This window comes from Dipteris shenzhenensis, chromosome 28, assembly GCF_047967505.1.
Source record: "Dipteris shenzhenensis isolate YYH24624 ecotype China chromosome 28, Dip_SZ_1.0, whole genome shotgun sequence".
NCBI classification, from domain to species: Eukaryota; Viridiplantae; Streptophyta; class Polypodiopsida; order Gleicheniales; family Dipteridaceae; genus Dipteris; species Dipteris shenzhenensis.
The window spans coordinates 12,742,140-12,755,977 of NC_141623.1; the positions used below are offsets into that span (position 1 = coordinate 12,742,140).

Genomic DNA, 13,838 nt, shown 5'->3' on the forward strand with positions numbered 1-13,838 from the left:
AAATCTCCTGCTCTTTCTCTAGCTTGAACTTTGCACTCTAGGTAACCTGGAGATCTGGCAGTACTGTCTTCAGGCAGGTTGCAGTCTGGATGGAGTGTGCTGGGTAGGAAAGGATCAGAGAGAAAGGATCAGGAGAGAGTCGTGGCAGGGATGAGAGATTGGAATCCAGGGGAGGGAAAAGTGGTTGTGGTATTGATGATGAAATCATGAATGGCACAAGTTCCAAGGAATAAAGTGTACTTTCACACGTGCCAAATTTCAAACTCCAAGAGATCTGGGTCCCATCCACATGTGTGAAAAACGACTAGATTCCACACGTGTGGGATTTAGTGATTCTTTAATTCTATTTGCACTTCTTTGTGGTATCCTGTTTTAGAACTCTTGCCCTCCAGTCTCTGCTCTCTTGCCTCCCTACCTCCATACTCTACAGCATCAACATCTTGTCCAGCAGCACAAAATCATCCTCAGCACAGATTACTCCTCAGCAGCACAGCACATCCACAGATAGATTCCAGGTCAGTAACAATGGGTTCTCCCCTTAGTCTCTGCAATCTTTTTGCCTAAAATAGAAAAAATACATACTGTATGGAAATGCATAGACTCAAACCAAGACAGAGAAATCACTGTAGGAAAGCAGATCTTCAAGTGTGATATTTGCATGTGATCTTCTTGCATAACCTCCATTCATACTGTATTTGGTTGGAGAAACATAGAAATCAATGTAGGAGTGCACCAGCATGTCATTTAAAAAATTTGCAGCAAAATGCGATGTGGACCTGTTTGAAATTCCAAACTGCTCATATCGCATTTTATTGCAAATTTCTCTATTTGGCTTCTTCCACCCCTGTGATTGCCTTCTCTTTGTGAGAACATGTTCTGGTTTTTTGACTTCCATAGCTGTAATCTTCTTGCATAAACTCCATTCATACTGTATTTGGCTGGAGAGACAAAGAAATCACTGTAGAAGTTCACCAGCATGTCATTTCAGAAATTTGCAGCAAAATGCGATGTGAACCTGTTTGAAATTCCAAACTGCTCATATCGCATTTTATTGCAAATTTCTCTATTTGGCTTCTTCCACCTCTGTGATTGCCTTTTCTTTGTGAGAACATGTCTGGTTTTGTGACTCCCCTCAGTCTCTGCAATCTTCTTGCCTAAAATAGAAAAATTACATCCTGTATGGAAATGCATAGGCTCAAACGAGAAATCACTGAAGGAATGCAGATCTTCAAGTGTGATATTTGCATGTGATCTTCTTGCATGACCTCCATTCATACTGTATTTGGTTGGAGAAACATAGAAATCATTGTAGGAGTGCACCAGCATTTCATTTAAAAAATTTGCAGCAAAATGCGATGTGGACCTGTTTGAAATTCCAAACTGCTCATATCGCATTTTATTGCAAATTTCTCTATTTGGCTTCTTCCACCCCTGTGATTGCCTTTTCTTTGTTAGAACATGTTCTTCATGTCTGTGATCTCTTTCCAATCCTTTGTATGCAGTTTTTCAGAGTGATGGCAAGAACCAAATCAACTGCAAGGCAAGTTGGCAAAGGACCAGGTCTTGCAGCAACAGCAGCTGGGACAGGTTCCAAGAAGTTTAGTGTGCCTCCAAAGGGAAGAGCTTCACATGGCAGGAAGGGTAAGCCAATGAGCTTGCTCAAGCAAAAGGCCAAAAGATTGAATAAGGGTGCAGGTGTGCTAAGGGAAATAAGGAGGCAACAGAAAGCCATAGGTTTTGCAATACCCAAAGCACCCTTTCAAAGACTGGTGAGAGAAATTTGTGACAGTTGGAACCTTGGGTTCAGGTGGAATAGAACTGCCATTCTTTCCTTGCAGGAAATGGCAGAGGATTACCTGGAGAAATATTTTGAGGATGCAATGCTTGTAGCAGCCCATGCTCACAGGGTGACTTTGATGGCCAAAGATTTCAACACTTTGTCCAGAGTGAGATGGAGATATGACAAGCTGGTTCATCCTGTGGAATGGTAGGACATCAAAATGAGAGATATATTGCTAATTCCACCTACAAGGAAGGTCAAGGTTAATGAGGTAAAGGTTGTTGAGGTAACACACTCAAAGAACACCAGAGGGAAGGCTGCTTATGAGGACTCACTGAAGCAGCAAATAAAAGAAACAAAATCTGTTATAGATGTGGAGACTGGAAAGAAGGAGCTACACATACATAGAAGGTTGAAGGAGCTGGGCCCTGATGTAGTTGTACATATTGAGGATGAAGTTTCAGTCAATGATTTTGATTTGACAAAACAATGCTTAGCAGCATTGGCTAACAAGAATGAGTATTGCTCAGATACTATCATTCTTGCAATGCTCTAGTAAGTGTCTTTAAATTTTACATTTTTTGCAAATCAATCCTCCTTGTAACTCTTTTATAACCTACCCTAATTATGTTCTGATCCTATGCAGCATGATGAGAAGCTGGCTTCATCCCTCTGTACAACATACAGTCCATATTGTTGATCCAGCCATTTCTTCTAGATTAAGAGATGCAAAGGAGACTCCCATGAGTATTTCAAGCTGGTTCAAACACTGCAATTTTGAAGTAATTGACATTTTGCTACTTCCATATCATAGCAGGTATGTGGGTGACTACTTCTTTTAAGATTCTTCTTTAATATTGGGAACTCTTGTAGCCTTTCATTTTCTTATGCTTTTTTCCTTATGCAGTGACCACTGGAGTTTTGTGTCTATTGACATCCAGCAGAAGCAATGCTTTCTATTCAACTCTCTAAAAAACACACACAGAGAGCTGAAATTGTAAGTACTGTGTGTGCTTTTTGAACTCAAAACTTCATTATTTTGATACCATATACTAACTAAATTATACATATTGCAGTTGTATTAGAAGGCTATTAGATGCATTGGATCATTGTCCTCCAAATGTCTCTCTGTTGGATTCAATAGAGCCATTAAGTCTAGAGGTAAAAAGTCTATTAAATGCTATGTCTTTGAACTTATTGAATAATTTTGTTTTGTGCTGATGCTCACAGTTTCTAACATTTTTTTCTAACTGTACAGACACCACAACAAAATGATTCAAGTAGTTGTGGATGGAGGGTGCTGATCAATGCAAAATATATACTTTCAAGCTACTTTGAAAAGGAACAGCCAGATCTGGTAAGGAAAAATACTTTTCATTTAGCTTGAAGATAATTCATAATGATACAAAGTGTCCTAAATTATCCTCTGCCATTGCAGATGAAAGAGGATAGCTTCAGCCCCAACTATGTACATAATTTTAGAGCTCATACAATTTGGAGGTTTTTGAGCTATGCCTCCCCCAAACCTATTGTAGCAGCTACTGTGGAGCTGGGTGAAAGCTCTAAAGTACAAGAAGGTGTCATACACCTTGATCCCACATATGAAGCACCTAATGTTGAGGACCAGAAGCCACAGGAGCAATCACAGAGTGCTGAGGAGGAGCAGACACAGGAGCAAAGACCTGCTGCTGATGTTGAGGAGAAGGTGGAGAAGCAGCAAAGAGAGGCTTCTGGGGCAGTGGAGGAGACAGGATGGAGCAGCAGAGAGAAGATCCTCCAGAAAATGTAGAGTAGCCTCTGGATGAAACTGTGCATAAATAGAAAATGGATGTTAGAAATATGTTCTACAGATTCAGCTAAACAATTCTGTACAAAATCTTACTTGATTGAATACAAAACCTTTCTTTATGGAGTATGTGTGATCTCAATTTTAAAATTTTCTCTGTCTTTGCATTTAACTGAGCTCTCTCTTCTTCTGAGTAACTGCAAAAAAGCAATATGAATTAGAGTGGTAAATTAAACTAATAGCAATGCTTATAGAGACTAGGATAAATCAGATGGTGTACCTTTCTGTTCTTGTAGATAAATAAAAAGTCATTTGAGATAGAACCTTCAGTCTCAAACAGAATGTCACTGCGCGTAATTGAGCTAGGGAGCAACATTCTCTTAACGAGATATTGGCTACCACATCACCATTCTCAAGAACATCAATATCAATAAGTTTATTTTGTGCACCAAACGACTCTTCATCTTGGTCCATTGGGACAAGCTTTGAGCCTAGCATTCGACTGCGCTTGTAATAAAAAGAGAAAATAAAATTTGTGATGCAACCATGTACTTCAGTTGCATAGAAGGTTGGACCACCTCACAAAACACTGAACTACATGTCTTCTTATCCCAACCTTTATCCAAAAATTGTGGCATGCATGCCGAATTTGTTGCTTTAACTGTGAACATTGTTTTTGAAACCTTTACTGGAAAGGTATTAAACAAGTCTACAAAAACTGTGAGAGGCATGCACAAAGAAATTTTTACTATCCTAGTGGCAATATTGGGCCTCAGAGCTTTCTGTACTTCTGTAAAAAGCTTCGCCCTATATGCCTCTGTAACACTAGAATGTGGGTGAGGCCAATCCACCGAATTCCACGCCGGAAGGTCTTGTTTTATTAATACACCATGTGTGTTAGCTTTGTCCAGCAACTGATAAAAATGATCAGTAAAAAATATACCCGATTGAGCTAGCTCTATTGCACATCGACCTTGGTATTGTTGTTCTCCTATCGATCCATGCAGAACATCTATAAATCCCAGAATACAATCGATGTTTTGCCATGTCTCATACGATGAAGGATATAAATCTGAAATAAAACAACACAAGAATGTCAATAAGTTAAGAGAGAAAGCTTCATCTTAAAAATCCATACACCTCATGAAGGAAAAAACCACAATAGAAAAATATACAATTAGGCCTGTGTTGCGGAAGATTTTATGGATAGTCTCGCAAGACAAGTTCTTTATGCATGTACACGTGCTGAACCAAAACTTCTTTCACGGATATCTTCCCTTTGGTGATTTTAAAATCTCGTACTCTTCCCTTCCACGATGCCAAGAAAATGTTTTTTGTCTGGGGTCTTTTTCTTTTGCTAGGTTGCATGAGCACCCATGCTCCTTTCGAAACACTAAACCTTTCCCAAGTTCCTTCTGTTTTGACTGTACTTGAATTCTCTACCGACGAAATAGAAGAAGCAGGTCGACGGGGTAAGGATGTTTGGTATAATTCTGCCTTCGTAGCATTATCATCCACAAAGCGTCTTGCACAAGAACGGCCGTGGTTTTGGTTCACCATGGAGATTTTCTGAATCTGTAACAATAGCAAAGTAATGTAACTAAGATAACAATTTGAAGTTTCAAGAAAGAGAAAGTGGGCAAACAGACAGTTGACGAGAAACATCTTACTCTACGCCAAACAGGATCAAGGGAGCAGTTTTGGAAAAGGAAGGCTGTTGCACAATGAGGCAATGGTGTAGAATGGTAGACCTTTCGCACGAAAGGCGGCACAACATTTGAAAATTCAAAGGAAGGTGGAAGCGGGAAGGATCTTGTCAGATAAAATGTCAGTTTAGATTCTATCTTCTTGTCCAAAGATCTTCTACAAATAAAAAACCAATCTCCTCATTAATGTAGCACGCTTGTACTTACATAAAGTATTGTTTCTTTTTTCTATTTTCTCTTATTTTCGTGAATTTTCAACGTTACGTTGGCCTTCTATTGATTGGTTGAGAGCTTATTTTTCCAAACCGTAAAAGGCCCCAAAATGAGCTCCCTTTTTTCCTAATGTGCCATGTACACGTCCATATTTTTGGTCTTGTACTTCCCTAGCACAAGTAGTGCAAGCATGAGGTGTCCCTTCTTTATTGTTAGCCATGATGGGATCCCAAAATTTCAATGTATCACGTGCATTCAAAAGGAGGGGTATTTTAATTCCACTTTTGGAAACTTTTAACAACTTTACAATAACAGGAGATGGTTTTTAATTCAACTTTAGAAAAAACTCTATTAGTTCATAAGTAAAGAGGGGTTGTTTTATTGGGAAAAAAATTTAGTTGAGGGGTTTTTTTAATACCCCTTGAGCGAACGTGATACCGAGGATTTCTTAATGGTGCATCCCCCGAGTTGTTTGAAAGGCCCCATATGTTGTGTAGACCATGAACTCCTTTGATTTTCTTGCAATCGTGCTGGCTTCTCCTTTGCACTTCATTCACTTTCACTTCATGGAACACTCTACATACTACAATATTCTTAAGGCTTTGTTTAATGTATGTTGAATGCATGCTTGTGGAGAGGTTGGTTGTAAGCCATGTTACAACATCATGGGCATCATTGAGTTTTTCTTCAGGGCATGCTAATTGGTGTTTAAACAGAGCTTGCTTAATAATAACACCACATCCATCATGTTCACCTTGCCATGGCTAGACCCAAAGAAATTCCTCGTCATGTCTAGACTGGTCAGGGATTTGAATCTTAAGACGAAGTAGAATCCACGAGCTGATTTAGATTGAGAGGCAGCACCATCTAACCACACCCAATGTTGTTTTATATATTTTCTACATGGGGATTTTCCTTTTTCAACCATTCCCAATGCAGTAGAAAAGCATGCTACACAAATAAGGTGTCATGTTCCCTATTATCTAAAATGTAGAAATGGCACGTGCATTGCACTGACCTGGACTCCTTTGAGTCAGAAAGTAGATTGGCATCAGGCATGAAAAATCAAGCAAATGACTGTACATGATATGCACAAGAATTGTTATCTTCTTGTTGTACTAGTGAGCACTTTGTATCTCATCTTGTTCTTGAAATGAATAATTTTCAGCAAAATCTATGATAGATACAATAGTGTCATGGGGAAAATTGGCAAGGGATGTCCTGAACTACTTATCCTGCCAGCTAGCCCTGAAGTTGTGAAGCACATATTTTTGGATGGATTGAACCACATGACCTACAAGCTCCCTTGATTGCTCTTATATGAGAATAGCCATCTCTTTTTATCGGATCCTTCAACATTGACATTTTCAAATCTCCTTCATTTTAGAGCAACATGGTTGTCTTCCCTCATTTCATTTGGACAGACATTGAATGTCTTCTCCTTCAGATTCAAACTGCAATGCTTGCATGTGCTGTGAATCCATTCAATCTTGTGCCACTCACGCACTCCCTTTGGACAAACCACTGGATCCCATAGAGACCTTGGGCTACAAAACTTGCCCTCCCTTGCAACACATGATGAGGATCCAAGTGGCCTACAGATTGTGGATTCATCAGGGAGGCATGGGCATCGATCCCCATGGAGCAATGCTCCAACAGGACTAGATTTCAAGTCATTCATAGCTTGTTGGGCCAGGTCAAAGTCTATGTGTGTTTTGCAATAACAAACATTCCTTCTTTGAGTTTCCTAACATACCAGGGCTTACAATGCTCAAAGCTCCTTCACCCAATTGAAATGTCCAGATTCTGATCCATAAGCTTGAGATACACAATACCAACAACTTTTAATGTTTTAAGACCACCATGCAGTAGTCCCACTAGTTTTGATTCCAAATTTTCAATCTCTCTTGATTTTCAACAAATCAAAAAAAAGTTATGGAGCGTGCCCTCAAATGGGTATGCATCACTTTAGCACAACATTGGAGGCCCATTAACCCATGCCTAATGTTCTCATTTAGGTGTGTCCTTGGATTGAGGAGAAGCTTACATAATGTACTTTTGAATGCTTGGTTTCATATATGTATAGAACAAAAATTTAATGTTTTTGAAAAATTTCTTTATCCTATAGTCTTCAAGATGCATGCTTCACATGCGACGTAGTAATGCTTTAACGGTCTAGTTCCAAATCCTTAGTCCATAATTTTTTTCTCTCATGTTCAATTTGGAGTGTGTACTACAACTTGAAGACAAAGTTTTTTGAATTTCGTTGAGCAATGCATAAGTTATGGGTGATGAAAGATACCTATATACAGAAAAGTCACTGAATCTCACAAAAAATGGCTACACCCAAGCAAACAATGACCCAAAAATACCAAAAGAGAGGAGATCTATCGCTCTGCATTACTATCCGAGTGACTTTCCTCCTCCTCACCGTTAGATGGGTCACGTGGGACCTCATCTTCCACTTCTTCTAATATATAAATATGCACTTCTTGGACTACGTACTCATGGTCCAAGAAGACATCTACAAGCACCATTATGTATTTTATAGTGTCATCCTTGATAAGTAGAGAGGAAAAGAGATAAGGAAAATAGAGGAAATAAGAGAAGAGGACAAGAGAGGAAAAGAGAGAAGAGAAGAGAGGGGAAGAGAGGAAATAAGAGAAGAGATAGTAGAAAAGAGAGGAAATAAGAGGGGAGAGAAGAGGAAAGAAAAGAGAGGAAAAGAGAGAAGGAAAGAGAGGAAAAGAGAGAAAAAAAGAGAGGGGAAAAGAGAGGAAAAAAGAGAAGAGGAGAGGAGAGGAAAAGATAGGAGAGAAGAGAGGGGAGAAGAGAGAGGAAGAAGAGAAGAGATAGGAGAAAGGAGAAGAGAGGAAATAAGAGAAGATATGGGAAGAGAGGGAAAGAGAAAGAAAGAGAAGAGAAGAGAAGGTCGAGAGGGAAAAATGAAAAGACAAGAGAAGGAGAAAAAAGAGAATAGACTAAATAAGAAAAAAGAGAAGAGAGGAAATAAGAGTGGGGAGAAGAGAGAAGAAGAGGGAGAAGAGAGGATAAGAGTCCCTATGCCCATCACCATAGCTAGCGCTTAACATGCTAGCTGCAGGCCAATGCAATCACGAAAAGAAAAATAGGAAAAGATAGGGAGTACATTGTTACTTGGAAATGACATGTCCTGGAACCGTCGGATAATCCCGCTTGGAAGGGGAGGTGTTTCATGTCTTGGCCCTATAAAAGAGAGGAAACATACCATTTTAAGAAAACTAATTATTGAAAGGAGGAGTTTGGAGAAGCAACATTCAAAAGGCATTGGATTGACAAGACAAGGAGAAGCCTACAAACAAGGAGAAAGCACGAAAGCAATAGGTAGAGCTTTTATGAGTTGCAGCAAGTCATGTAGGTGCAGAAGGACGATGTAGGAGAGGATGCAAAGAGGGGGAGGGAGGAGGTTGAAGTGAGGAGGCAAGGGTTGCAAGTGATTGTGAGCTGAAAGCAAAAGTGAGGGAGGAGAACACACGAAAAAATAAATGGCATCATGGGACGATTTTTGGCTCCTAGAAAATGTCAGTATGGGTTTTTGGCTCCTAGAAAATGTCAGTATGGGTGTCAGTATTACTGTGGACGGTTTTTGGCTCCTAGAAAATGTCAGTATGGGTGTCAGTATTACTCTAGGTATATAAAAGAAGAGCATCAGTATGGTCGTTAGTATATACCGATGCCCATACTGACAAAATAGGGGTTTTTTGGGGGTTTAAGGTTTAAGGTTTTTGGGAGGGCTGGGGAGTGGGGGGTGATTTTTGGGGGGTGAGTGGGTGTTTGAAGGGATTTAGGCCCTAGGGTGTTTGGTAAAAGAGAGGGGATATAGGGGTTTAAGGGAATTTGGGGGATTTGGAGGATTTGGTGTTTGGCTTGACTTGGGGGGATGGTTGTGGATGTGTGCAGGTGGAGAGGATAAGTAGTGTGATAGCTCATCAAATAGCCTCCCTGGAGTTTGGAGTGGATTCATGAGAGATTTCCTTATTCTTACATGCATTGTAGGCGAGGGGTTTGTCATGAGTGCTGTATTGTGATGTGCCACTTGCAGATGTATGGAGAGGTGCCACCAAAAGAGGATGCACATCGACATGCTAGTGCATCATCGTAACCAATGATATTTGAATGATTCATGGATATTTATATTTCTTGTCCTTGTTGCACACACTAACGTTGCATCATTATATTATACAAGATGAGGAGAGGAGCAAGGGAGCATGTGCACCACCACCACAGTTTGATCAAGATGATCGTGAGGATGATTCTCTAGAGGAGGTCAAGGGTGTGGCAAACTTGATGGATTCTTCTTTTGGAGGCACCACGGGAGATGGGGGTGAGATGTCTGAGCATGAGACCATCATGCGCGATTTGGCATCAACATGGTTGTGTGATGGTGCGAGGATGTCAAAACTAAGGGCTTGCCTCTCGATCTTGAATTTGCAAGAAAATTATGGATGGTAAGACACAAGTGTCTCAGCCTTGATGAGGTTTGGATCCTTGATCTTAGTACATCTCATTCCTAATTGTTTTAATTAGTTCGTATCTCATTCACAAGTTTCTTGGATATGTAAATTGTAATAGGTTGCTCTAGAAGATGTTGCTTGTCACAAATACCATATCTCTAGAGACAAAGCAAAGAAGATGTCACCATCCACGCTTGCCCTAATGATTGTATGCGAGTATGGCCATTTGGTTAATTGCCCAGAGTGTGGAGCATAGCACTATAGAAGGACTTGCTGGGGGAGACGATCCCAGTGAAGGTCCTAAGACATGTTTCCATCATCCCCATAATATAGCACATGTTCATATGCAACTCCATTATGCAAATTGATGATGTGGCATTCTACACTTTAGTCCATTAATGACACTTTGAGGATCCCAACAGATTGTGCTTCTTGGAAACACGTAGAAAAAACATGTGCCAGACTTTGCGAGGCAGCCACACAATTTACCTCTTGGACTTGCAATGGATGCGTGAACCCTTTCGGGTTACGCTCCACCTCTTGGGCTCTCAATAAGGTTACTCAACATGGCCCATAGTCTTGGTGAACTACAATATCCCAGCATGGCTAACAATAAAGAAGGAACACCTCATGCTTGCCCTACTTGTGCCGGGGAAATACAAGGCCAAAAATATGGATGTGTACATGGCACGCTTGATCGAGGAGCTGCAGACCCTATGGAGGGGCATACATGTATTTATATTTCTAGAGCATCAAGGTAAGCCATAGACATGCGCATCAGGGGAATTTTGATGTGGACCATGCATGACTATCCAAGATTTAGGGAGTGTGTAGGTGTGTGCTTTTGCATGCCTATTGACATGAACTTATAGCTGATGAAAAAGGCGAGTCTCATGGATAAATTCTATTATCTACCTCCTTCGAAAATAGAGATTCAAAGTCCTTAACATGGGAATGCTCTCAATTTGTGGGGGGAACGAAGGATAAATTCATGTAATGGGGTGTACCTAGGGGTACAAGTGTTGTGTGCCTGAGTTAAGTGTGACTGATGATGTGTCAGTTAGTAGGTGTGAATGAGTAAATCTAGAAGTATGGTGTGTGATTGAGAGATTCATGGAGATGATTGTGGATCTAGATGCTCACTATTGAGCTCACATATGATGTAATCTATGGATGTACCCAGTGTCTATATAATGGCACTTTCTCATTGAGTAAACAAGCTTCATTGTTCATCTTGTTGCCTCTATCTTGTCACCATGTTACTCCAACAAAGGGGACCCCTCAAGGGCCATATCGTCAATTGCATTTTGCTTGGTTGCACAAGGAAATACATTTTCCTTAGTAGACAAATATATAACTCCAAGAACCAGTGCAGTGGCTGTCATAGATCTCCTTCTATTTGCTAGTGCATTGGTCATCATAGACCTCCTCCTGTAATATGTAAAAATAGGTAATAGAGCTATAACTCCAAGAACCAATGCGGTGGTCTCCCCAAGACAACCTTGAATTCTAGACGATGATAGGTCACTAGGTCAGGCACTCAGGTGATGCTCAGAATGATAGATTGCATCTCATTATTATGCCAAAAACCAGCGTGGTGGTCTCTCCTAGATAACCTATGATTTGCATGGGCACACTTCCTAGTGGCAGGTGGCAAAGCTACGACAAAAGGCTGAATGATGACAGGTGGTCAAGCCTGGAAATTGAAAATTGCTCAACCACAAAGGTCAAAATATTCAACGATTCCAAGCAGCATCAATTTGGAGCTCTCGAGTCTCGACTCTGCCACGGGTCCACACAAGTTGAGTCGATGATAATTACAAGAGGTAATATGGGAAGTTCATTGTTGTTGGAAAAATAGTGCACACTGCACAGATGAGGATAAGCAATACAATAGCAGCACATGGAAACTTGTGTCCAATTGGCTTTGCGACGGGTACTCGGTGATCGCAATTCGTTGTTGGAGAGAAAACTCTCTTTAAGCAATCCCTTGAACAGCAGCAGCGTTACAGTAGCGGTGGTAATTAGGGACGATTTGTATGAGCGGAATTATGTAATTGAGCTGCTAGCGTCAGATCAAGGGTGAAGGTAAGGGTTGCTGCTCAATGTCTTCTTGTGGTTCTGTGAGCAGCCACATCTTGACGTTGCCATCCAAGCTGCCCGAGTATACCATGCTCATTTGGCTGAAGCCGCTACCCATCGACAGCAAGCTTCTCACAGGCGCGGTGTGCCCGCGCAGGACAGCTACGCAGCTGTGGGATCCCAAACATCCAGCTTTGGGCCGCCTCCACACGCGCAGCGTCTTGTCTGCTGAGCCGCTGATAAGCAGCGACGTCCCGTGCAGCTCCAAGCACAGCACTGCCTGCCGATGCCCCCCCAGCAGCGTCTCCTCCATCTCAATGGAGAAGCCCCCCCCTTGCCTCGGCGACCCTCCCCTGCTCAAGCTCCCCTTCCTCCCCCACACCATCACCCTCCCATCCGAGCCCCCCGAATACAGCCTCCCTCCCTCCTCGTCCAACGCCAACGCATTCACCCCCGACCGCTGCCCCTCCAACGCCACCACCATCGCATGCCTCTTCCTCAACCTCGCCCTCCTGGTCCATACCTTGATCACCTTGTCCGCTGACCCTGTGTAGAGTAGACCGTCTTCCTTCCCCACCGCCATCGCATTCACCGCGTCGTCGTGCGCCTTGAACGACTCCTCGCACTTCATCTTTTCCACGTCCCACACCTTCACGGTCTTGTCCCACGAGGCTGAATACAGCAGCCTGTCCTTTCCCACTGCCAAGGCGCTGATCTTGTCCACATGCTCCATCCACGCCAGTGGCTGCTGATGGCGCCGTACCTGAATGTACTTGCGGACACACGCCCAGTTCGTCAGGTATTGTTTCGTCGTAGGCAGCGTTGCCACTCGCCTTGGACGCAGGCAGGAGCTCGCGAGGTTCCACACTCGGATCTTTTTGTCTTCGTGGGCTGTGAACATTCGTTTTTCATGGACACTCATCGACAGCGCGCTCACCTCAGGCATGCTGGAGGGGAAGTAATTAGGTTTCGGGGACAAATCCAGCTGATCTTGCACTTTCATGGTCCCCGTTTGACAAACCACGTATAATTGTCCTTTCGTGATTATCATGCTCAGGATCGGACTACCTATTGTCACTTGCGAAGCAAGGCAGCAGCACTCAATGAAACTGCGATCTTCTCTCACGGATTCAAGGGATACAGCCCCCACGTGAACCCATTCAGGGACCTTTAATGAGGTACGTTGGTCGTCTTCACCAACGCAAGGGGCTGCCAACTGCGACGATATATAGGTGATCTGATCTTGCACTCCGTAGTGTTGGTCGCACTTCTTGCCCAATGTTCTTCGCTTGCAACTAGTGAAAGGTTGTTGCAATAGCATCGCGTCCATATCAAGAATTGCGCTTAGCTTGAGACGACTCAAAAGAATTGCTCTTATAAACAGAACTGACGCCGGACTTGTAGAGAAATAGCTGCGGATTCAAAGCTTCTTGAAGCTACACTGGACCGAAAGGGGGAAGCAAAAATATGCTTGGGAAAGCCATTAAGCAACCTTCCGCATAAGTACATAGGCGATACAAAGATGGATGTATGTTCAGACGACAAGAACTGCTCTTTGCGAACTTGTGAGAGAAAGGCTACAGCTATGGAAGTGCGATGTGGAAATTCAGATCAGAGGCTGTTGAATGAACTTCCGGCACTGCGGCTGCCCGTTTAAGGGACAAGGTTGAAGCTCTACGTAGGATTGTGATGCAATAATAACACGTTAAGAATTGAGGTCGCAGTCGGGGGATTTGAAGAACGATCCTCCCTCATGCATGCATCGCCACCTCGCAACG

At 42.2% G+C, this 13,838-nt stretch overlaps 1 protein-coding gene across 1 annotated transcript; it reads right to left on the bottom strand.

The window, feature by feature from the left end:
* Positions 1–12,049: 12,049 nt before the first annotated feature.
* LOC147883186 (protein JINGUBANG-like) lies at positions 12,050–13,381 on the bottom strand. Its single transcript, XM_087399258.1, has one exon. It carries the CDS (start codon positions 13,379–13,381, stop codon positions 12,050–12,052), a length of 1,332 nt encoding a protein of 443 aa, XP_087255384.1.
* Between the last annotated feature and the right edge of the window lie 457 nt (positions 13,382–13,838).

Excerpts from the sequence above, each read along its gene's own strand:
- LOC147883186 (XM_087399258.1), bottom strand. The coding sequence starts at position 13,381 with ATGCTATTGCAACAACCTTTCACTAGTTGCAAGCGAAGAACATTGGGC.